At 44.1% G+C, this 24,118-nt stretch overlaps 1 protein-coding gene across 1 annotated transcript in view; it reads right to left on the reverse strand.

The window, feature by feature from the left end:
- Positions 1 to 18,668, reverse strand: part of DUSP22 (dual specificity phosphatase 22) — a gene marked incomplete at both ends in the record, with an annotated part of 38,363 nt that extends 19,695 nt beyond the window's left edge. The window contains 3 exons of the mRNA XM_079533738.1: positions 5,442 to 5,524; positions 13,425 to 13,458; positions 18,648 to 18,668. Coding sequence (XP_079389864.1) covers positions 5,442 to 5,524; positions 13,425 to 13,458; positions 18,648 to 18,668 — 138 coding nt within the window. The remainder of the gene's footprint in view (positions 1 to 5,441; positions 5,525 to 13,424; positions 13,459 to 18,647) is intronic.
- Positions 18,669 to 24,118: the final 5,450 nt, after the last annotated feature.

A 24,118-nucleotide genomic window follows, 5' to 3' on the forward strand; every position in this document is an offset into this window, starting at 1 on the left:
TTTTGTCAGGATTTTACTTACACTTCAGTCAAATGACTACACTCATGTACTGATACACTCCATCCAAAAAAGGACACTAAAAATAAAAATAAAAGCAAAACAAGTTCTCTAGCAACAAAAAAGAACAAAAAACTCACAGGCATACAGAAGCAGCACACATGCAAAAGCCTACTCCTAATGCAATATGTTGCAAACAGAGCTGCTGTAAACATGGAAAGCTTTTGTGACTGAGGACAGTACAGGGATGCCCAGGTAAACTCTTGTTAAGATCTATGTTGTTACTGCGATGTCTCCAAGATGAGTGCAGCATTTAGCTGCCTGCAGTGCAGCACAGGTCGTCTGACAATGAGAACACTGTAAACAAATTAATCTCTCAAATTAAACTCTACAAACACAGGCAACCAGTAATACATGTTAAACATTTACTAAGTCAAACTTCTGGTGTTAGTTAAGAGAAAAAAAAACAAAATTATTGATAACTGACAAATGTGTGGTGTACCATGTGAAAGAAGCTGGTAGTTTCAGTCCATTTCTGGATTGATGGGCAGGTGCCTGCAATATACTCAGCAGTCTCCACAGCTGGCACCTCAAAGCATCTCGGACAGACCAAGGACTGAGAAGTGCTCAACATGGAAGTACAAAGTTCAAAGACCTTTACACTTGGCATGAATTGACTTCACACAAAAGTGGAGCACAAGAAAATTCACCACTGCCTTGGCAGTATTTTTCAGCAATTACTTATCCTCCTTGTTAAAAATCTTGCTTACTTCCAACCTGAACACATGTACCTTCATTTCTTACACCAATATGGTTTCTCTGCATGGGGACCTGAAGACTGTAATCAGGTAATTTCCTGCCTTCTTCTGTGGTTATCAGTCTCTGGGACTGAGCTTGAACAGCCACAAAAACAGAATAATTCCTAGCACCCCTTCTGCTTCTAGGAGTCATGCCGTAGGCCTTCCCACATTACACACAACAACTACTGCACGATGCAGAGGGGAAACATTTTTGTTTTCACCGTTATTTAAATGTGTGTGTGTGTATGCAGTGTGAAGGACAGGGAAAGGGCAAGAGTAACTGTTAAGGATGCTGCAAATTCAGCTGACAGATGATTACCCACAACAGTACACACTTCCCACAGTGGGACACAGCTCTGTTGAAACAGCTGCACAGTCTACACCAGCATCTTACTTAGTTTGGGCCAGCATGCACCTCCAAGTGCCATCCCTCCAAACAGGGTCAAACGCCTGGAAATTCCACAGTGAAACGACCTGCAACCAGATTACTGTAAGAAACATTAACAAGACTTGCCTTCACCTCCTTCGCTTAGATCAACTGGCACAGAACTGGTTAGGTCCCAGATTTAAAGGAGTAGAGTAAAGGTCAACATCACCAACATGACTTTGCTGCATGCTTTTCTCAACAGTAGTAGCAAAGTAGGCTCTAACGTGTTAGGTTTTGTATCCTCTAACATACTGAAAAGCTCTAGTAAGTAAAGTAGCATTTGAGCTTGATAGGAATGTCTCCTGGGGGCCATTTCCCAGAGCATCCCAAAAGAACACTGCTTGCCAAAAGCAAGGGCTCTAATTGGCTCAATTAGATTTCTCTGAAGCAACAGCTTGTCTGTAGAGAAAGGGAAGAAGTGCCTAGGAGGAATTAAGTGTTCATTTTCTCTTTATATTCTGAATGACTGCTTGGTTAGGATGCCTAGATATCACAGCAGTCAGATCTTTAAGCATTTTGGTCTCTGAAGCCCAACAGCTATTTGTCTTGGCCTTAAAACAAAAAAGGAGTTCAACTAAGAGATACAACAGGTCATTGCAAGCTACACAACCACTTAAAGCACACAGGTATCTGATTTCCCATCTGCCTTTCACTCTCTCTTACATTCTGACCAGAGGTTTTCAAATCTGAACTAGCTCAGAAAGAGATCAGAAAGCAGGTGGCAAGAAACCTAATTGTTCTTCTCTGCATATGGCTTTTGTGTGGATATAAAACCTCTGTGAGTGTTCCAACAGCAGCTGTCCAGAGTGCTCTGGAGGAGCCAACCTGCTTCCATGTCTGTGTGGGAACACGCAGCACTGTTGGACATCATTCTAATTCAGAGGGCTCCTTCTGCACAGCTGAAGTAACAACCTTGCTGAGTGTGGCACACAGCCCTTTCACTGGGACGTGCCACCAGTTACCTACAGTTTTTCTGATGGAGTTATAAACATGCATCTTTAAAATATAAAATGTTTACTTAACAGGTTAAGATCCCATTTAGCAACGGTGTGCTTCATCGGAACAGCAGCCTCAGGATGCTTTTAAAATATGAATTAATTTTAGGCTTGGTTTTATATTTTCTTGAAATAATTTAATTAACAAGAACCAAGGGGCAATACTGCAAGATAGCTTAGTCCAGATTTTGGCAGATTCCTTTCAGTCTAAAACACCTGAAAGCCTTACAAAACAATTTTATGTCTTGTACTTAATGTAGGCTGACCATATCTCAGTGTATGCAAAATGTTATATTCCAGCTGATTTACCAACCTACTTTTTCTCATTATTCCAACTTGAAAGCACACCACAGCTTTCCAAGGCTGAACTTCAATTATGAGCCGCACACAACTTGGAAGTCCATGAACATTTGTAAATAATCATCAAAATAACTTCTGAAACCAAATCTCAGTGAGAAAAGCTTCCTTTTAATCATCTCTTCAACAGAAAAACACTATGAAACCTAAACCAATATAACAAATGTTTTTTCTGAAACTCTTCAGTCATTTTCTAGCAAGCTGGTAAGCTACTAGAAAATACTTCCAAATACAGCAATACATATAAAACACAGAAAGAAGCACACATTTTATAAGCTACTGTGAATTACCAAACACAGTTAGGTAAGAACAATCTGTCAAGAGAGTGGCAATATCCTAAGCTTCTAAAAGGGAAAGTAATTTTATAATCTAACAAGTTAGTGCTCTCCACATGTACTGGACATTTACTTTTTTCTCTTGAGTATTCTTCCAACCCAGTGCGGACATTGAAACCAGATTGCTCATTTTCATCCTCTACTCAAGGTTTGCAGCTTCAGGTGCTTTATCAGAAGAACTTTTGCAACAGTCACTACCATAATTTCAAAACATGACAAGCAAGATGTGAGTAATCTGGCACCTCTCTGAGAGTATGCACCCATATTTGTTTGTTCTATAGACAGATAAAGAGGACCAAATCCTCTTTGACAACAACAGTGAGTTTTCTGTTCCTAAAAACACTTACCCTTTCGTGGTTTGCAGAGAAAACTTTGCTTTATGGAATATTTGTAACATTCCCTATAGGATAATTAGGAAATCCTTGAAATTTTGTTAGCAAGAGACAAATGCACCTACTGCTGCTCATGACAATGCAGCGTTTTAGAAACGATCAATGCCCACACACACAAAACAGGGAGCCTCAGGAAAAAAAGCTTCTCAATTCACAGCAATTCCATGTTCAAAGGTCCAAATAAAATTAAATGGATTTCTGAATACCAACGTAGGCTCTCACTTGCAAACAGTGATGTCTAGCATAAAAGGAAGGGAAATGCATCAGAAAAACATTCCTGTTTGACTTCAGTGGACTTGAGAACAAGCCTCAAGCACTACATGGATACATCAGCTATAAACAAACCTACCTACAGACATGGGAAGATGCAAATAATAAAGGAAGTAACACAATGTTTTCTAGGTCTTTGTTCCAAAAGAGAAACATTCAGATGCAGATAAAGTAAGTTCACAGTAAGACTATGAATGATAAAGCAATAATAATCAGTTCAGCTCCCAAACAAATGGACCTTGAAATCCTTGCTCTATTTACAGAAGTTTAACTGTTGCTTTCCACAGCACCTGCAAGGAGAAGAATACATTGCACATTGCAAAAACAGAAGGCACAGTTAGAGAAACATTTATTTCAGAGGCAAGGGTGAACAAAGAACCAGCCACTGACCAGCCACTGCTCCTCAACCACTGTAAGTTTTAAGACTGCATCATGAACCAGATTGGGAACTGAGCTGGGTAAATTTAATACTCAGTGTCTTTTGTGGAAGTAGCTAGAGGAAGAAATGGTGACTTGATTATATTTGGTTCACACAAGCTCCCAGATCTGTTCACCACACAGACCCACAAACAGATGCAACGCCATGTCAGGAAGGCGTGTGGGCTGTCAGAACTACCACCACCACCACAAGAAACACTGACCTGAGGTTGCAGCTGGAATGTGCCATAATTAGCATTCCTACCTTTCTAATAATGATAATAAAACAAATATAACCTCTACTCATTTTAGAGAGCAGCACCCCAGAGGAAGCAACTTCATCTCTCCTCAACTAAGAGCAGTTTGAAGTTCAGTGATTCAGAACTAACCTGCATCAGGCTCAACGTAAGTCAGATGGACACTTCAAAGTTAACAGCTTACGTAAACTCTGCTTAAATCCACTTCTGAGCTAAAAGAAAACCTTGAATTCCCCATGAACTTCATTTTTGTTTTAATCGCAACATCTTTTGTTGGGATATCTTTTGTTCAGCTTGACTACTGATTTGCCTGGGAGAAGTGGAAGTTTTGTAGTAAGTTTGTAGTTTTAGGACTGAATCCACTAGAGACTTCATGTGACAAGAGTGAAAAGGAGAGATCCCAGAGGTGAAACCACCAACTGTCTTACCTTCCTCTTTGCCATATTTCACAAAAAATGAAATGCACGGAATGAGCTAGTGAATTTAAGAGGACAAATAGTTCAATATAAATCAACAGCAGGATTCTAGGGTGTAGCAAAGCCTTGACACACTTCTCTCCCTTTAAGGCAACATGGCATAAAGAAGAAAGCACAGTCAAACAGAGTAACAGATCGGTTCCAACTCTTTCACTGCTTTAGGATAACACAGCAAGTCAAGTCATTTCAACTCTTGAGATAAGCTCCCCTTTCATAAAACAAGGAATAATATTTTGTGTTAAAGAGTTGGAGACCTACAGACACTCCGTTGTCTTAGATACATTACACAAGAGAGCTCTTGTTTCCCCAGGACTTAAGGAGGACTGCAAACTAGTCAGACAACAATTCGATTTAAAGATTCAAGAAAGTGGCCCAGCACAGAGGTGAGTTGGCAGTGCGAAAAAGGGAGAAGGAATGTTGATGTGATGCATGAACTCCACACACAAGAAAATCTGCCTTTACTACTAGATTGATAACAATCCCATTGTTGTATTATACTGACTGACACTATAATTGTCTCTTTCTTTGTCAGCTAGATTACTTGTTGTTATAACAGCAGCAACAGCAAAATTTGTGACTGAATCCCAAGACTACAGCTGTCAAACATTTCCAAATTCCATTGCAAAACATCTGTCATACAGAACACGACATAAATCCCAAGGTAGCTGTGACTCTCAGTGTCAAAGTAAGTTTATTATGGAGTTTCCATCCCTCTTACCTCCAGCATAGGACGGGCACTGTCATGAATTGAAAGAATGTGCGTAATGTTATTCTTGCTCAACTGCTCTACATCTCGGGCATCTGCAGTAAAGGGAATAAAAGGAAGACATTTTTTAATCTCTTGAAACAACACCCCATTCCTTTTTCCCTTGTGCATGTTAAAAAACACTGCCATTGCTACATTTCTTTTTGAAGCTTCAAGAAGTAAAGCAAAATCTCAAATGCAGCTGTTCTAGAACACCATCATCAGAGGGGGATGGAGAAAAAAACTTTAACTCCAAAACAAATTAAATACTATATAAAGAACAAACTTAAGTGACTCAGGAATGTGTTCTTAAGTCAAAAGTTTCGCATATTTTGCATCTGAAATGTAAATCTGTGCATGTCTATGTGCAGGTGATGGCCATCTGAACAAGCAGTCAGAGCTGTACAAGAAATCTTCTCACCCACAAATCCCACTTCAAGAGATATAATTTAACTTGAGGTACCGACCTTGCCATACCCAGGCTGAGTAGTGAAGCAAACCACGGCTTGAATGACTCAAATTAAGGTAATAATGGGCCAGTCAACACCAGAACTAGATTCTTATTTTCTGAGGACCAGTAGAGAAAATGGTGCATTTACCCAATACACAGCATTATTTTAAATACAAGGAGAGACTGAAAAGATTCTGAATGCATGAAGAAAAACGCTGTAATGAGGAAGCACAACTGTGAAAAAGTGATTCCTAGACCTTTAACTGAGGTGTTTCAAACATTCAAAACTGGAAAGCAAACTGGGGCAAGAGATTCTGATGCTAGATATTGTGAAAATATAGTTTTGTTTCTATGAGAAAGAAGGTAAAATAGATCATTAGTCATCAGTGAGCAACTTTCCCTCCACTGAATGATCTGCATGTCAGAAAATGACCTTGAAGAATCACAAATACAGGTAAAAGTCAGTTTGTGTCCAGTTGCTCTTGACCTTTTCCCATGAGCATGACATGACACATCACGCCTATTACACCAGTGGTTTTATGATGAGAACACCTGCCTTCCAAATTAGCCCATACAATCTGTTCACATTAGCCTGGCTGCACACAAAAAAAGAGCATTGACCACAAAGGTTTCAAACCGGCTCTCTCTAGGTACAAAAATAACAATAGCATCACCTGTACACTTTTTTTTTTTTTTTTTATGTATGTGCAAGAGCTCTATCAGCACCTCTTGCTTCATCTTTCTTCACTCTCCTATAAAGTTTCAATGCCTTTTCTACATCTCAAAGTGGAACTGGGCATTTAATTATACTTCCCTGCAGACAAATCCACATGAACACAGCAACAGGCGAGAATATTTAAAGTTAATCCTATTGTGAAAGCTTATTCAGGGCTAATAAAATGAAAAGTCAGAACTGAGTCAATTTCCAATAATTGCTGTTTGAGCTTGTACGACCAACACAGTTCCTTATCCCTTCAGGAGAGAATTAACCCAAATTCTATCTGGAACAGAATTAAGGTCCAGCTTCATAGAACAACTGAAATTTCCTAAGAGTCCCACAGTAGGCATTTCAAAGAAGAAATACTAATGTTTGCCAGGAGAGGTGTTCTAATGCTTTGGGTTTATTAGAAGTATATAGAACAGTCCTGATTTCTCAGAGAACATCTAAGGTTCTGAATGCCCTAGATGACAGGCTAAACATTCCTAAAAGAAAGTGCTTTCAGTTCCCAAAAGGCTAGAGACAGACTTCAGAACCTGCAGGCTCCAATTCCTGGTGTGAATGCAAAAGGGCACAGTTAGCCACAGTTACCTTACTTCCCTAAGGTAAGTATGACCCACAAGCTAAGAAGTGTTTTGCCACATAAGGCAAACATGACCCACAGTGAACACTGACTGCTTCAAGGCAGATTGAAAAGCCTAATGGACACTGTAACTCAAAAGGACTGAAAGATATTAGTTCTTCAGCTAAGTAAGTTCACCGAAACAAATCAAAATCATGCAATAAATGATATTGCTAGAAGTGAGCAGGAAATGGCTTTATCTTAGAGCTGCATCCCAGCGTGATGTCAGGTCCTTGGTGTATTAGGAAACAGTCACCCAAAAAGTCACCTCTATAAAATAGAGAAAAATTCTCAGCCAGTGACTGTATGATCTGGATCTAAACCTGGCACAGATTATAAAAGGATAATTCCCCTTGCAGCCCCTGCCGTAAGTCTACAGATACTACAGACAAAGCTGACTTAAACAATAGTACAAATGAGATATTCGTGGTCTTGTACCATAAACTTACAAAAATTAAAGGGATTATGTAAGGGACCATTAAAAGACAGAAGAATCACCTACACAGCACAGTAATTCTAGCTTTTTTTACTGTAGCATAGTGTTGTACAACCACACACAGGCTCATATTTTGAAACCACATCAAAAATCACCCCACTTCTGGAAGAAACCTATCAGAGTCCATCCTGTGCATCCCTGAATGGTCTCTCAAATGCAGGACTCCTTACAGCAGACAGTGAAACATCTCTAAACTAATGGAGACTTCTGAGTAAAGCCTTCAGAAAGCTCTCTTCTTGTGTAAGGTGTAGTTCATGTTGTAGAACTCTTCTTCTCCCCATCCTGTGCCCATGGTTAGCTTCCCTTTCCTCCATTTAAGGTGTAGAGCCTTTCCCATCTCTACTGCAAACAACAAAGTATAAAATTACCAATCGTGCCAAGAACAGAAAAAAAGTATTCTGTGAAATACGTCTGGATCCACAACATTTAACTGCAACTCACCTGTTAAACGGCTCCACACAATGACATGTTCCTTTGTATTTTGTCACCTTTCTTCTCTAGCTATCCTTCACAAAAGGCATCCTTCCTTCCTCCTTAGAAGCCCACAGCTAGCTTTGTTGTTAGTGTGAAAAGAAACATGCACTCTCATAATGCAGTAAGCTAGTTGCAATTAAGTTTTCAGAATCAAAATTTATGTATGCAAAAACAAGGCAAGTCAGGCCCCAAAGTACAACACTGTCAGGTCTCAACCTGCAGATGTATAGAGATTACAGACAGTTTCATCATCACTAGTGTTTTCTGATTTTGGGGCAATGGTGGATTTTGTCATTGTTTTAATCATTATTGGGGTTTGGGTTAATTTTCTGTTTGTTTTAAAACAAACACCTCTTCTTCTACTTTGGATAGAACCAGACAGAGCTATAGGGAGGTTGAGATAAGATACTAACAAGAGCTTCTTCATGGAGGGTGGTTAAGCAAATGAAGGGTCTGCTCAGGGAAGTGGTGATGTTTCCTATCCCTGACAGTATTTAAGGGACATGCAGACACAGCCCTACATGACACAGTTTAGTGGAGGATCTGGTAGTGCTAGGTGATGGTTGGACTTGATGATGTTGCAGGTGTTTCTCAATTGAAATCACAGAATGACCACAGTTGGAAGAGACCTCAAGGATCACGAATCTCCAACCCCCCTGCCTCATGCAGGGCCACCAACCTCCCCATTCAATACTAGACCAGGCTGCCCAGGGCCCCATCCAACCTGGCCTTGAGCACCTCCAGGGACGGGGCATCCACAACCTCTCTGGGCAGCTGTTCCAGCACCTCACCACTCTGTCTGTAAATGATCTCTCTGTAAATGAAATGATTCTACGACTCTTTGGAGAACTTACCCTCCAGTGGCTCAGGACACTAAGAACTGTTACTGAGAACAAAGTTCTCCTGATGTCAAAGCAAACTCCAGTGACCCACAGTTACAGGCACAAAAACTAAACGTGAACAAAAATTCCCCATCTCCTGTTGCCACATCAGATTATATTCTATTAAGTGATTTGTCTCAGCTTCTTCAGGAGGACTTTTCCAGTGCATGAGGAAGCTGAGGAAAAAAGGCTTAATCATCTTGACGACCCTTGAAAAAAGATCTTCCTTCCCTAAAAAAAGGGAACAGTATCCTCTCCTGCTTTCACTATCTGAAATAAAGCCTCAGAAAAAAGAAAGAAAAACCAACCATTTCTCAAAAGAACTACAAAGCTGATAACAGAATGGATCCAGAAACACAGCAGAACCACTTGGTGGATACCACCTTTTTGCACTCAGCAATGGGAAGGATATAAACTTTCCCTAGACTCTCCAGCTCACTCACAGCAAAACCGGACTCTTTGGGGGAATTAAACCTCATATTGCGGCTTTCCCCTTCGAATCAAAAAGCCCCCAAATATTCCATTGGAAAAAACTTGAGTCTTCCAACTGAGCAAGGAAGGACAAAAGCTCTTCAAATATTCAAGGTAGAAACACTCATGAATGTCTGGGGCTCACTACTGCTACAGCTTTCAGTTTGGAAGCAATCAAACTTGGAACCCCATCTTGGAAAAAATAATTTGTTCTATTTGTGCAGAAAAAGCTCCCTGCCCTATCAGTCTGTGAAGAAACAAAGCATCTTTTTTCTGTCAGCCACTCAGGTGCCTTTCAGGGGAAATCAAATTCCCAGTGCAGAAGATACAAAGGCATGCAATAAATTATTTGTCTTTGGAGAGTTGCAGAATTGAATTTCATCTGAAAGGAGCAAAGGAGCAACTGCAACAAACTACATTTCCCCCAAAACTAGAGCCAGGGAGAAGAGTTTACCACTACTTTCCCTTTCCTAATTGTGCCCCTCCCCTTTATTTCAATTTATAACTCCTCATTAATTTTCACTGAAAAAGCCCAGGAGTTCCAATTCCCCCTGGGCTTTCAGACCAAACTCAGTCTAAACTGTACTGTATGGACACCTGTGGTTCTTCTTGAATTTTTCTGCCCTCTAGCTGTGCAATCTCAAATACACACACACACAAAAAAGTACGCTACAATTTCTATTTTCTTCTGGTGAGCACAGTAACGCCCACAGATCTTCAAAGATAACAAGGAGAGACATACTCAAGTGCTATGGGCTTGGTGGGATTTCAGCACTTATTTATTTCAGTGCTTTCCATGGTCAGGATTACATGCCCTCTATCCTTCACACCCTAAGGTGGTTGCAGAAACCTCTCTCATTCTGATGCAGCTACAAGCTTGCACAGCAGCAGCACTCAAACCACAATGGGAAAGCTCTACTCCCATTTCTGCCAGATGTAGACTACAGGTTTCTCTTTGGTCTTAGTTTATTTCCCAGTTAAAGGTGGGAGAGCTTGCACTTTCTCAGACATAGACTGGTTCTGTGTTAATTACGCCTAAAAAAACAGTAGGAACAACAATGCATAAAGCAGAAATATTGCTGGATATTGAATAGTAATTCCAGAGAACAACTGCTGAACGCCTTCTGCAGACAATCCACCTCCACGACTACAGCATTTAACATCCTTTCACATCCTGCTTTCATTTAGCAGGAACTGCAAAACATTCTCCCTCTGCCCTCAGACTGCCAGCTTCCCCAGAGGTTTCTCATACAGCGGGAAGACAAACTTGAGGAGGATGGTGATTTTAGGAACCAGCTATGGAAACTCTGCCTCCCTGGACTCCCTATTTAGTCACTGGAGAAAGGAGAGACTATCCTCCAGAGGGCGGATCAGAGCACTTCAGAGATTTCTGCCAACTTCTCACCCCCCTGCACACAGACACAGAACACGCCAGAGCACCCCGACTCTGCATCCAGTTGAGATGCACAGTGCCAAGGATTTGGTGCTATTCTCGCTGACCAGATGGAACTTCATTCAATTCTGAGCCGCCTGGCTACTCAGGGAGAGAAGTATTACAGGAAATAATTTGCTAAAACCCCTGTCTGTAGAAGTAGCTAGATGTTCCAGCCGCCCAAATTGGGACATTCTAACCAAGCCCAAGCGCGTGCTGCTGAGCATTTCTCAGCAACAATCCCCTTTATGGAAGTCTCAAAATTCATTAGTCACTTTTTGAAAGAGTGCCACAAATCAGAGCATGCCTTGGGAACATGGTAATCAAACTCCTCCGGAAAAGTACACTGGTGATAAACCCAATGCCTGTTCCTAAATGGGATGACTTCACTGCATGGAAAGCAATTGCAATTGTTCTGAAGCAGTTGGAAAGGGGGAGGGAGGGGGGCAAGAGGTGCCGAAGATGCTAATACAATGAAACTTCACTTCTGTGTTAATGAAGTACTGCAACATCAATATTCTCTCTTCCTGTTTGTGTATACCTATAGAGAGATACACTCATGAGGGTTAAGAATTATATGCAACGTGACAAAGAGTCATAACAATAAATAAGTGAACACTTTTCTTGGGTTTTTAATCAATTTAGAAACAGACTCCAAAACACAGATATTGATATTCAAGCCCATCCTTTTCCTCTTTTACGTGGGTAAATGAAGCATTCCAGTCTCTGCTTTTTTCCAAGAGATGCTTCCAGGAATACTACCCACCCCCATGCACACCTCTGCTCCCTGTGCAGAAGTGACTGACATAGCACCAATGGCAAGCATGGCTGAACCAGCAAAGCAGAGCAAGCACAAGGATCACAACCCCAGCATAGGCAGTGCTGACACTCTGCAACCCCAGTCAACTCCCCTCAGCTGGTCATATTGTTCACTGGCTGAAAACAAAACTGCATAGAGAAAAAGATGCTCCGGCTGAGTTTCACTCCCTTGGGCGTACTGTCAAGGATTTACCAGCAGGGCTGCAGCAGCAAGAGTGACAGAGAGCCATCCCCAGGCCTATCTTGCCCACCCTGCCAGAAACTTTAAAGCCAGTGACTCTATTGCCCACCTTCCATCCCCCATCCTGCCCCTTTCCCACATTACTGGACAAAGAAAAGGAAAGAACACAGCTCTGATTTAGTTCTGTCACTAGCTCATGCAGCAGTCAGTCTTCAAACCTAGGCTTTCTCTCTTATATCCCCTCTTTTCCCCTTCTTTTCTGTTTCTTCTCCTTTTATTACCCTCTTAGATCAACTATCAACTGGTCTTCGTCCTCTCACTTCCCTTACTGTGGCATGACTCTCACACACAAGCAGCCATTGTACTTGTGTTGGCATCCCAGCGTGGCAAAAGACAGCTCTCAGCTTCACATGTTCCCTGGGCTACTTCTCAGGGCATTCAGCTCTGCTTCGCAGCAGCAGCAAGCACTGGACCTGGGCAGCAAGGCTGCCTTCTAGAGTATTCAGGTTCAGAGTCAGGTAAATGAGATAGCAGTTCAGACAGAAAATAGGGGAGGCAAGGAAGAGGGGAACAGAGAAGACATATAGCAGTATCTAAATCCAGTGCAAATTTTGTCCAATCTTAGCAGGTCAGCTACAATATCGGACAGATCGAGAAGGGTATGATACTGCAGAGTCCAGCTTTGTTACCAGAATGAAACACAGCAAGTATAGCACCTCAACCTCAAAAAGACTGTACAGACACAACTCCTTTATTTCAGAGTAAGGACGGTCAGCTGCAACTGCTGCTAACAGGGGACTTTGAGGACAGGCCATTTATTTGGATGCCTACATAAAGTCTCCTATTTTTTCTAAATATGGTTCTGTGAACAAAAGGTAAACCTCATGCAAAAGGGTAAACAATCAGAGGATCGTACATCTGCAGCACAGGCAGTGCAAGTATCGGTGGTCAGACAGCAATCTGCAGACCTACCAGTCTTGCATGCAGTGATAACAGAACTCTTTGACAGCTGTTACAAATAACCAAAATAAAGAAAGCAATGTGCAGGAGGCACTCTAAGCTTTACTTATAAGGAGGGCTTGCTATAAGCCTTACAAAGAATCTGCCTGGGTCACATGCTTGTCTGCCTAGCACAGGAATCATTTAAGGCAGGCCAGTGTTTAGGAATTCCAGCTGAAACATGAACTGAGGAGATGGCATTCATTTTTCTTTTCATAAAAGTACTTGCAGTGCAGCACATGGATGAGAGGGCAAAGAGGTTCTTCTTTAAATGCTGTCAGGTGAATCCAAGAATGAAGCAAGATGAGGTTAAAGCAGCTGCACAGACATCAGAGAACTCCTCCGGCCTGCGAAACAACAGCTAAAGACCCCTGTTAAGCAATCCTAGAAGAAATGATAAAACTAATCTTACCTTTAAAGTTGCCAATGAACAAGCCAGGCAGAATCTGTGAGAAAGAAATATAGTATCAAATATAGATATCTTGTGGTAACACAATTTGACAAAGTTCAATTTGCATACAGGATGGAACATACTACTTCAGCAGACCATTGTCAAATGCAATCTACAGACTGCTGGCAGCATTTTGTGCCTCTTTGCAACCTTCTCAAGCTGCATTACTCTCGATGCACAGCTCTCATTGACAGCCAGGGCTGTTAATCATGTGGACTCTCACATAATGGGCACTCTCCAAGGGTATCAGAAGCCCTGTACAAACATGGAGCGGGCCTCACAACACGTCCCCCCCAAGGTACGGTAAGAGCACACTTAGTTAAGTAATGACGAAACTTCAAAAAGAGAAGGCAATTTGCCTAAAGTTGCTAAGCGAGCTGGATAAAGCACTGCAACACAAAATCCTGAGGGACCTTCGAAGCGCAACGCCATGCAAGTGGGGGATACAGCACTGCCAGGCTCTTAGCTGGAGGAAATCACTGCACCCAGCTAGTTGTGCATTTACAGAGTGAGAATCGACTAAAGTCTGCGAGTTGCATTTTCCTCTCCCAGATCTGCCCACTCACACCACTGCACCTAGCAGCCTGCACAGGTCTGAGTTAGAGGATTTTCATTAACTCATGAGCACCAAGGTCAAGCCGAGGGCTGGCCCTGTGCATACGCACGGGTAAACACCGCAGTGCTACCCCTCCCAGCTTGGGAACGGCACCAAGGGCATAAAAATAAAACAAGCAGACCAAGCACATGCTTTCTGGCCAAAAATTTCATTTTCTGACACCTGAAAAATCTGACCCACACCCGCATCCTTTGAAGGGAGCAGAACTGTGGCAGTGAGAGCACATGATCCACTTTACTTCGGTGCATGCAAAGCATACCTCCAATACAGATATGTCAGCACTGGCTTCTGAAAGCCTTAGCAACACCCATGTGTCATCACAACAGCAGCAACAGCTTCTTGAGTGCAGCTATTTAAAGGTAAAACTCCACCCGTTCTGCTTCATCCAGCAGTCGCCAAGTTCCAAAAGCCATGGCAGGTTCTCATGGAGGATTATCACTCAAGCCTTCCCCTTGCAGCAGCCTGCCTGCTGAAAGGCAACCCAGTGCACCACACCTAGGCCAGCAGGACCCGTGAAATACCTTCAAGTACATCCTAAAGCCGTGGCTTTCCCCAGATATGAAAGCGTTGTGTTCACTATTATTACCTAGCCTCACAAAAACCAGCAAAGCTCCAGTGATGTGCATGCTCCCTTGTAGCTTTGTGCAAGCATTCTTCCCTCCGGGCTCCACTGGGTGATCACAGCATGGCACACTAGCTCTAAAGCAGGGAGCTCAAGTCTGCAATCACCATTAAAAGATGGTTGCTCTGGGGTCCTTGCATGCTCTACAGCAAAAGTGAGTCTAGTTAGGAACCAATTTCACCAACCAGGCCACCCCAGCCAACCCTCTTAGCTGATATTTAAAATACGAATAAACAAAATCACCTTTCTATTCTAAATAGCCCTGCTATCTTAGGCTATCTGCAGCACAAGTCTCAAATCACATCCCTGCTACAGTACACTACAGCATTTTAGGCTCCAGGACATTATTTCTGCATCAAAAGTGTGCTCTCAAGAGAACATGAAAGCTTAAACTCCAACCATTAAGGCTAGACACTGCAAATTAAAGAGATATCAAGAAACACCAGAGTGATTTAAAATGGAGGCTTTTTAGATTGTTGCCAGCAAAAGCAGAAAAATCCAGAAGTTTGCATTTGCACTGGTGCATTATGAAGCAATGCTGTATGCAAGGTAGAAAATTAGGACACTGTGCAACCAAGGACAGATGTTGCCCCTGTTGTCCTAGTCATTCTAGAAGCAAGAAACATGACTATGGGTGAAAGCTACCTGGAAAGAAGTGAATCTTCATACTGTGCTGACTAATACTTCAGCACTAGACTATGGCTGGGAACTTTCAGCTGTGTCATCTCACACTGCCTTCAGCAACTGCAACTCCAGGCTGTGCACAACGAAGGCCGATGGCTGCCAGGAACGTGCGAGAGAAGGGGTGGGAGTCACAGGAGAAAAACATAAGGTGGTTGTTTTTGTGAACTTTTCAACCACTGCTTTCTGAATAAAAACAGTAGCCTCTTTCTATCATCCGAAACATTGACAAAATGACCATGGACTAAATAACAGAAGACTGCATAACCAACAAGGAGAGCAACGCCTGCCTTTGGTCGTATCTCCCATGAGAATGGCTCATGTTCTTCACCGTGCATAACCACAGAGCCCTACCACGGATTGCTAAGACTTCTTACGAGTCCTCTTGGAAAAATATACTTCTCTAAAAAGTGGCTTGCAGTGTTATTTTGCTACTGTCTTCTGCTCGGACAGGCACTCAGGATAGAGCCATCCAATTCCTTGCCCAACGCTACTTCTAAATGTGTTGGTAAAAATGGGTGCTCTGGAGAAGTTTCATCAGGCTGCAAAAGGCTGCCGGGGGGAACGGGGTCAGCCTACCTTATCAGCCAGCAAGGGAGCGGGATTTGCTGCTGCTGACATTAAGTGGCACAGCTCTGCTGACTTCCACAGAACTAGGTGCAACTGTCCACACTGATTTGCATTTCTCATGAATCAGCTCCTACAACGAACGCAGCTTACCTGCTCTTTTTGTAGCACTAACACTCAACTCGCCTCTTCAGCAGGGTCTGTATGAATAGCGGGCGTTTAACTGTAACAGGACAAAGGACCAACCCAGGAAAAACTCTCCACTAAGTATGCCGTGCTCACAGGCAGCCAAATCTAAGTACCGTGACCTCTACCACTGTTTCAGTCACTAGACTTCAGCTCCTGGAAAACATCTTTGTCATTTTCAACCGCAGACTTCAGTTGACCTTTGAATACGTGTCAAAGTTAGGCATTAATTGCAAAGACAAATAAGGCCACCTTTCCTAAATCCAATCTCATTACTCATTCTGTACTTAAAAAAACAAAAAAATACATATATATACGTATATGAAAAGTAATAGCAGCCAGGAGATGAGTTTAAAGTCAGTGCAGTCAGTAAACCATGGCTTTTCTCTAAACAGAGTAAGAATAGCATTAAAAACCAAAGCTTTAGGTTTAGCTTGGGAAAAATAAGAACATTTGGACAGGCTTATGCAAAAATAAACATGGATAATTTTACAGAGGAAAGTAATAATTAAAGATAAATCAATAAATAAAAATGCCAGGCCTCAAGCCTTCCAATCAACACTAATGGCCACATAAAGTCAGTTGCAATTACCACTTGGTATTATATACATCAGTATCGTGTGACAGAAAAAGAGGAGGGGACCATGCCACTGAGAAAGGCTCAGCATCCAAGAGCAGCAACAGCAGCTGTAGCAGTCTGCAGAGTTTTCCTTTCCATACCCCATTACGGGTATCACCACTAATCCTCTTTCCTTGGCTTCAGTACAGAAATTCTCTAAATGAAATAATCCAGCATTGGATAAACTGCTTGTTTCCTTGTATTGCAAAATACAACTGCCACATACACACAAAAAACCGCTTTAGCTGGAAACTAAGGTAATTTGTGTTGACAGATTACTCCAAGCGGAGCAAACCCAACAGCTGATGAGTCCACACCTCTCTTCACCTCTCCGGCTTTCGCTGACTCACAAGATCAAAAGGAACAGATGATCTAGGCGTACATTCTGAAGGTGGCCTGTACCAGACCTGCACACTGGACCCCTGCAAAAATAAACCTGTACCCAGCATGACCATGGCCTCCTTAAAGGAGTCAGCTCCTCCAGATCAATGGACGGTTCATCCTCATGATTACATAGGAAAGAGAGAAGAGAAAAACTAACGTGGTGCTCTGCTTGATCTGAGCACTCTGGTTGCAACATACCAGGACAACACATAACAGAGGCAGAGTGACCAAATTTCCCTGAGTCATGGACTGTCTGCTCACGGAGTGCTGAAGCAAGATGCTGAGCAAAGAATGCTCAGGTTGAAGGGGCTGAGAATCCTCTTTCTTCCCCTGGATTGCAACGGTAGCATCCCACATCAAAACACGGAGAGTGGCAGGATAACTTCAAACATTCCTGGAAAAATACTCCCAATGTACCAGCTGTATTTACTGCTCACTGGTCACTTGTAGAGGGCAGCTACAGAGAGGTGGTGGATACCCCATCCCTGGGGACACTCAAGGTCAGGCTGGACAGGGCTCCGAGCAACCTGATCTCACTATAGGTATCCCTGTTCGTTGCGGGGGGAGTTGGACTAGATGCTCCTTCCAACTCAAACGATTCTATGATTCTACCCCCACACTTTAAAACCAAGAGTTGAAGAGAAGGACCAGGGGGAGGCGTCACTCCTATCAGTCAGCTGGATTAACCAGCCAGGCCTTCTCCCCGCCTAGATTCTCTTATCCCAAGGTGTCTGCCCACAGGATGAGGGGCACCCCAGGCAAGAGGAGCACCAAGCACCGGGATGTTCACCAGCCCGACCGATGGCAGCATGGAGCCGCCACAGCCGCTCAGGTGCCCATCTCCAGCTCTGCTGCTGGCGAGGCCACGCTCAGCGCGAGGCTACTCCCAAAGCGCTCGGAGCAGGATGTTCGACAGAGGAGATGACTCAACTTCTCTTCCTTGCAGCGGGCCGGTTACCGCACCTCCAAACCTGCCTCAAAACAGAGGCGGAGATGCTGACAGGAATCGCAGCTGCCCTTCGACAACCGCACAAGGCGCTAGTGGGGCGAGCGCTGACAACGAGCCCCCGCTGACCAGAGGCCAACACCCCGAGCGGCGCAGATCCACTCTCCTGCCTCACCGCGAGCTCCACGAGGCTGTCCTGCCCCGCGGGCGGGTGACAGCCGGGACTCGGGGCCACGCGGGCCGCTCGCGGGGCACCGTGCGGGGAACCCCCGGGCGGGCACGGCCGAAACCGGCCCTCCCTCCCCCACCACCGCCCCGCCGGGGCCGCGGCCGGGCAGGAAGCGCGCCCGGGAGACGCGCGACAGCGTCCCTTCCCCCCGCCCCGCAGGGGAGGGAAAAACAACGAGAAGGAAACCGAGAAAACCCCGAGAGCCGAGGGGAAGCCCTCCCGCCCGCCGCCTTTGTTCCGCGGCCAGGTGCCGCCAGCAGACAAAGGCGGGGAGGCGGCCGCCCCCGCGCACACGCACTCGCCCCGCGGGTCCGAGGCCGACGAGCGGCTTTACCTTGTTCATGCCATTCCCCATGGCTACCCCAGCCGCCCGCCGGCGGCGCGCGGGACCCTCGGCGGCTGCCGGTTAGCGAGCGGCGGGCGGCGGGGCGGAGCGCATGGGGCAGGGCCGGCCGGCGGCGGCCGGGCACGAGCGGACTGTTAACGAGGAGGGCGGCGGGGCGAGGCGCGGCGCATCACCCCCGCCCCGCCGGGCGGGCTTCCGCTCGGCCGCCCCCGGGAGCGGCGAGCCGCGGGGCCGGGCCGCCGGGAACTGCCTCCCGACGCCGCCGCCGCCAAACCCCCCCCCCCCACGTGCGGTACAGCCGCGGCGCGCGGGCCGCCTTGGGGCTTGTAGTCGGGCCGCCTCGCCGCCAGAACTACAGCTCCCGGCCTTCCCCGCGGCGCCGCCCCACCTGTAGCGCCCGGCGGCTGCGCCTCGCCGCTGCGGGCGTGGGTGAGCGGTACGGCCGTGGCTGTGAAAGGCTGGGTGGCTCAGGTGCGCGGTTGGGAGAGGAAGCGCGCTGCTGTGCTGTGCGTTTCTGCAAGCATCGCTGTGACATGTGGATAATGTTTTATGTGAATGTTTAAAACGCCGCGCTGTAGGCATTTGCACTGTTACCTGCAACCGTTGTTCTTACATAAGTATTATACTAAAACAAAATATGTGCAGTAGCAGAACTACGTGGATCACAGAATCACAGAATGACTCGGGTTGGAAGGCTCAGGCTGCCCAGAGCCCCGTCCAACCTGGCCTTGACCACCTCCGTTGATGGGGTGTCCACCACCTCTCTGGGGAACCCATTCCAGCACCTCACCACTCTCTAAGTAAAAGATTTCTTCCTAAATCTCCCCTCTTAGTTTAAAGCCATCCCCCTTTGTCCTGTCACTTACAGAGCATGTAAAACACACCCTCCTTCCTGCTTATAAGCTCCTTTCAGGTACTGGAAGACAGCAGTATGGTCTCCCTGGATCTCTCCTCCTGTTACCTGTTCCTCAGAGATGCTCTCCGATGCCATAATACCACCTGTCTGCAGGGCATGCTTCCTCGAGGCCAGATGGTGGAAGGATGAAGAATGGTGGTGCTAAGAGGCACCAATGCCTGTAACTGATGGATGAGCTCTGGAATGAGGGACAGAAAGTGATGGGAACACAAACATAGGGGCAGAGGTTGCCAGTGCTCTCAGGGAATGGTGTTACAATCTCCAGCTGCATCTAATCTATTTCCGAGCTGACGGCCACATATCGTCCATGCTACCCTCAGCAACATGAGTGCCTCTGAAGCAGCCCACAGCACTTCTCTGACCAGTGGAGACCTATCTCAGAGATGTAGGACCGTGGAACCAGCAGTGGCTTGTCATTCAATTGTATCTTCAAAAGCTGGTGCTGTTCCACTGTTCCAGCAGTGACACACTTTACTTTAGCCATCATTTAGTAAACTGGGACACCTGCCTGGAGATCTGGAAAGCTCTTGCCTTCACACAGCCATATCATCACCACAGATGCGTAGTTTTAAGGGAAGGTAGTATGCTTGATGGCAGCACTACAGGAGGGGCAAAGCGTGTGACAGCTGAATGTCAAGCTGCTTCCAGGCAGGTTTCAGCCAGCACCCATGGCAATGGTGTGCCAAGTGACTGCCAGGTGGGGTGCTAGCAAGAGGTTTGCTGAGTAATCTTATCCTGACTTTTAAGAGGAAATAAATCATCGCGAGCTGCTGAAGCCAGGCCAGTCTTGTACGTGGGTTGGGTAGACCTGGGAGCACTTCTGAACTACACCTCAACCCATACAAGGATAAGCTCAGAGCTCCTCTGCCTTCCTTGGTTTCTTCCATGGGACTGTATCAGCCTGTTGGTAGGAAGCCCTCTCATGCTTCAACCTAGACCATTTAGAACCTTGGCTTCACCGTGGAACATCTCACATACAGCCTCTGGGACTGACCAGCATGTCTGGTCCATGTCTGGTTCTGCTGCAGCTCACAGCAGAACACACCTGAATCTCCCCCTTCATGAGTTTATGGTAAATGTCACATCCCTAGCCACAAAAGCATCAGAGCAGCTCTCTGAAAGGCTGGAAGGATAGCTACTGACTTAATGTATTTCACTTCTCCCTTCCTCCTCAGTCCTTCCAAAAGCATAGTATTCAGCTCTATCACAGATATTAGCTTTAATATTTCATTGGCAAAGCTCTCTAGAATGTAATTTACTCTATTCTTACAACTCAAAATATGACTGAGGTCCAAAGGGTATGAATCACTGCTTGCCATAACAGTTACTAAACCCATTCTGCCTCCTAAGTGAAGGAGTTCTTTGCCAGCAACCCTGGCAAATGCTTTCTGTTCATGAGACAAAAGGATAAGCAATTAACAATATTTCTGATTACTGCAGGCATCTGTGCTGTGCTAAGAGGTTCGTGATAGCTGGAAACCCCTGTGCTCAATATGCTGAAAGTCTTGTAAGGTCACTTCCATTATCCAAAAAAGGATGGTATTTATGTCCTTTGCAAAGAGGGCAAGGCATGTGAAATTGCTACATTGACTTAGGCAATGCAGATGGAATACGAGTACATCTTGCTTAGTCATCTGACATTTTTTCTGAATGGGAAGAGTCATGCAGTCTTCTCTGTTTTGCTTTCAAGTTTCACGACTCCCTTCAGCCTGCAGTGCTTTCCATTAGTAGAATTTCATTGCATGTGTATAGCTTTCTACTGTGAAAGAGCAAAAATCAGAGTGGGAGAGTGTAACATACCAAGATTCAAAAGCAGTGGGAGGAAAAGCATTTATCATGATCTATACATCATCTACTTCTCTTCCCCAGCATTCTAGGGGGGTAATCCTGATATTGTTGCCAGATTTGTCTCTCCTGCCAATTATTCCATAAACTGATTGTTCTAATTCTTCACTGTTGTTTAAGAAATTATCACATAATCCTTGGTGTTCATTCTGCAGGTCTGAATCAACATACAGTTGTTCAGTGACGGCCCTTCCTCATGCTATTCCTTGAGCTTAATATCTGCATTGTTTTTAATGCTTTGAAAGTCCTCTTTAAAAAGTAAGCTTTTCCTAGATGACTGGACTGGATGAATAAACCAACTTGCAAATAAGAGCAAAAAGCACTCGACAAATCTCATAGCTTTCAGTATCACTGAAAAGAAACATCATTTAGAATCACAAATCCTGAAGATCTGGGATTTTTCTACCACTCCATGATCTGAGGATAGTAAACTGAGTAAACTCTACTTCTTGACTTGCAGGCAAGTGCTATCTGGTGATGCAAAGAGTTCAGCAGCAATGATCATCTTCTTTGTATATATCTGAAAACTAACAAACAGGAGTGAACTGGTACTGAAACTAAGCCTTCTTAAATTAAAAATAAGACAAAACTTCTGTCTCCTCGACAGTACGTAGAGTTTGCTATGTTGAAAAGAAAAAAAACAACAGAGTAAATACTCTCTTCTTATGTTTTGGTCTTACTTTCTGTAAACCCTGGATTGCTGAGCTCGCAGTTCAGCCGTGGGCAGGAGGCATCTCAGCTATCCATGATCTGCCAGGAACTGATAAGACCTGGGTTGGGTTCCCCTGAGGTGGCGTCACAGCTCAGTTCTCAGAGGTGGCAAGAAGAGAGATAAAAGGGATGGCTAATTGGAAATAGTCCGTTTTCCTCCCAGATGGGCTGATTTGACAGGAAGGAACTGTTTCATCAGAAATAAACAACACAGAACTTTAACATTCATAAATAGCACTGGTCTTGTTTTCTACGTGTGCTGAGAGGGGGTGTTCAGTAGAAGGAAAAGAGTGAGGAAGACTCTTTGCCTCTAGTTTGAAAACTTCTACTTGGTAATTGTGCTTATGAACATTGCTAAAGCATTTTAGAGCTGTTTTACTGGATAGAAAGGATGGCCTCCTGATTTACTGCCATGTATCCCCAAAGCAGAATTCATTCATCATTTTATAAATTCAGTCTTAAGTCTAAATTTGGCTTCTATTATGTCACTGTGAAAATGCAGTAACTCCTATCAAAAACAATGGTGTGGCAGAATATTTTACATACTGAAACTGAAGGGAGTTGACACTGTGGCTTGCTTCAGCAAAACTCAGCTTTCGGAAGCTGCTTGCTACAAGCAGAGTAGCTGGGAGCCCATAGTCTCCTGCTGCCTCACTCTCCTCTTCCCACCCCTTCCATTAATGGACAACACCAACAGAATACGGAGTATGCCAGGATGGAAGGGCTGAGCCAGCAGATGAGGCCAAAGTGGCACAAAGGAGGGTTTTGTGGAAGGCAGGTCTCCCGAAAAGGGAACTGGTGATTCAAACAGGAAGAACAACGCTAGACAATGGCTGAGAAATCTGTACAAGATCATTTAGATGTAGGTCAGCTGCCATGACAACTGTGTGCAAAATTACAGCACTTCTGTGCCTCTGAACCTGCCAGCAGTCACTTTGTTTGTATGTACTTAAGGCTTTAATAAGAGTTATTCCAGCTTAATAATGAGGGATTGCAAACAAAATGTCGATATTGGGATTGCTGTTGGCCTAAACATTTAGAAGATAGAACAAGGAAAAAAATAACAAGCCTTGAAAATTCTGGTTTCACTAACTAGTTAAAATATACGTAATTTCTAAATCTTTAAAGTAGCTATCTCATACTGCTTTGACTTTGTTCCATATATTTACCACGTCAACTTAACACTTTCACCTCCAATGCTTATATAAGAAAGAAACTGGTCCTAGCAGGCCTCCTTATTTTTCATTGTGAGATGTTAAAAAAAGAGTACAACATTTTCTATCAACCCAGGATTTTTATTCTTTTTTTTTTTTTTTTTTTTCTTTTTTTAAGGAGTAAAATATTTGATCCCTAAAAGCAAAAGTCATAATTCAGTAGGAACAAGGCAATCAATCAAAAATGTATTGTGTGACACGTGCATATTATTGGTTACTAAGAATAGTTAATTGCTGAGTGTGAACGAACATATCCAAACACATTTCTTCGATAAGCAAAATATGTATTTGTTTCTTTGGGCACATGTCAAAGTGTTCTCACATGGAAATGCAGCTTTATAATAACCTAAACACTGCTTCTAGGTCATGCATGTGAAATCCTAAGAGAAGAGGGTATTCATGAAACCTTTCTGCAGGAAGCCTATAGACTATAATATTCATTGAATTTTTCTTACATAGGGCTTGGAAACTTTGGAGTAGAAAGAGATCAGTTTTGAAGTTCCCACAGAAGCTTGGTAACCACCTTAGTTCACACCTCCACTGAGAGTTAATTCTGTATGATCCGCTCAAGTGAGGAGGAATCTCTGAAGTAGCCCTGAAGAAGCTGTGGTCAGTGCAAGCAGATAATTCCCCAACCTTCCCACAGTCACATGATTTACACAATTTAGGCTGTGGCATTCAGTAATTACCTCCTACCTCCAGCCAAAATTCTGGGCAGAGATCTTTATTCTGACGTCACGTTCCCAGTTCTTTCTGCTTAATGGGATATGTCT

This window comes from Tetrao urogallus, assembly GCF_951394365.1.
Source record: "Tetrao urogallus genome assembly, chromosome: 3".
Classification (NCBI taxonomy): Eukaryota; Metazoa; Chordata; class Aves; order Galliformes; family Phasianidae; genus Tetrao; species Tetrao urogallus.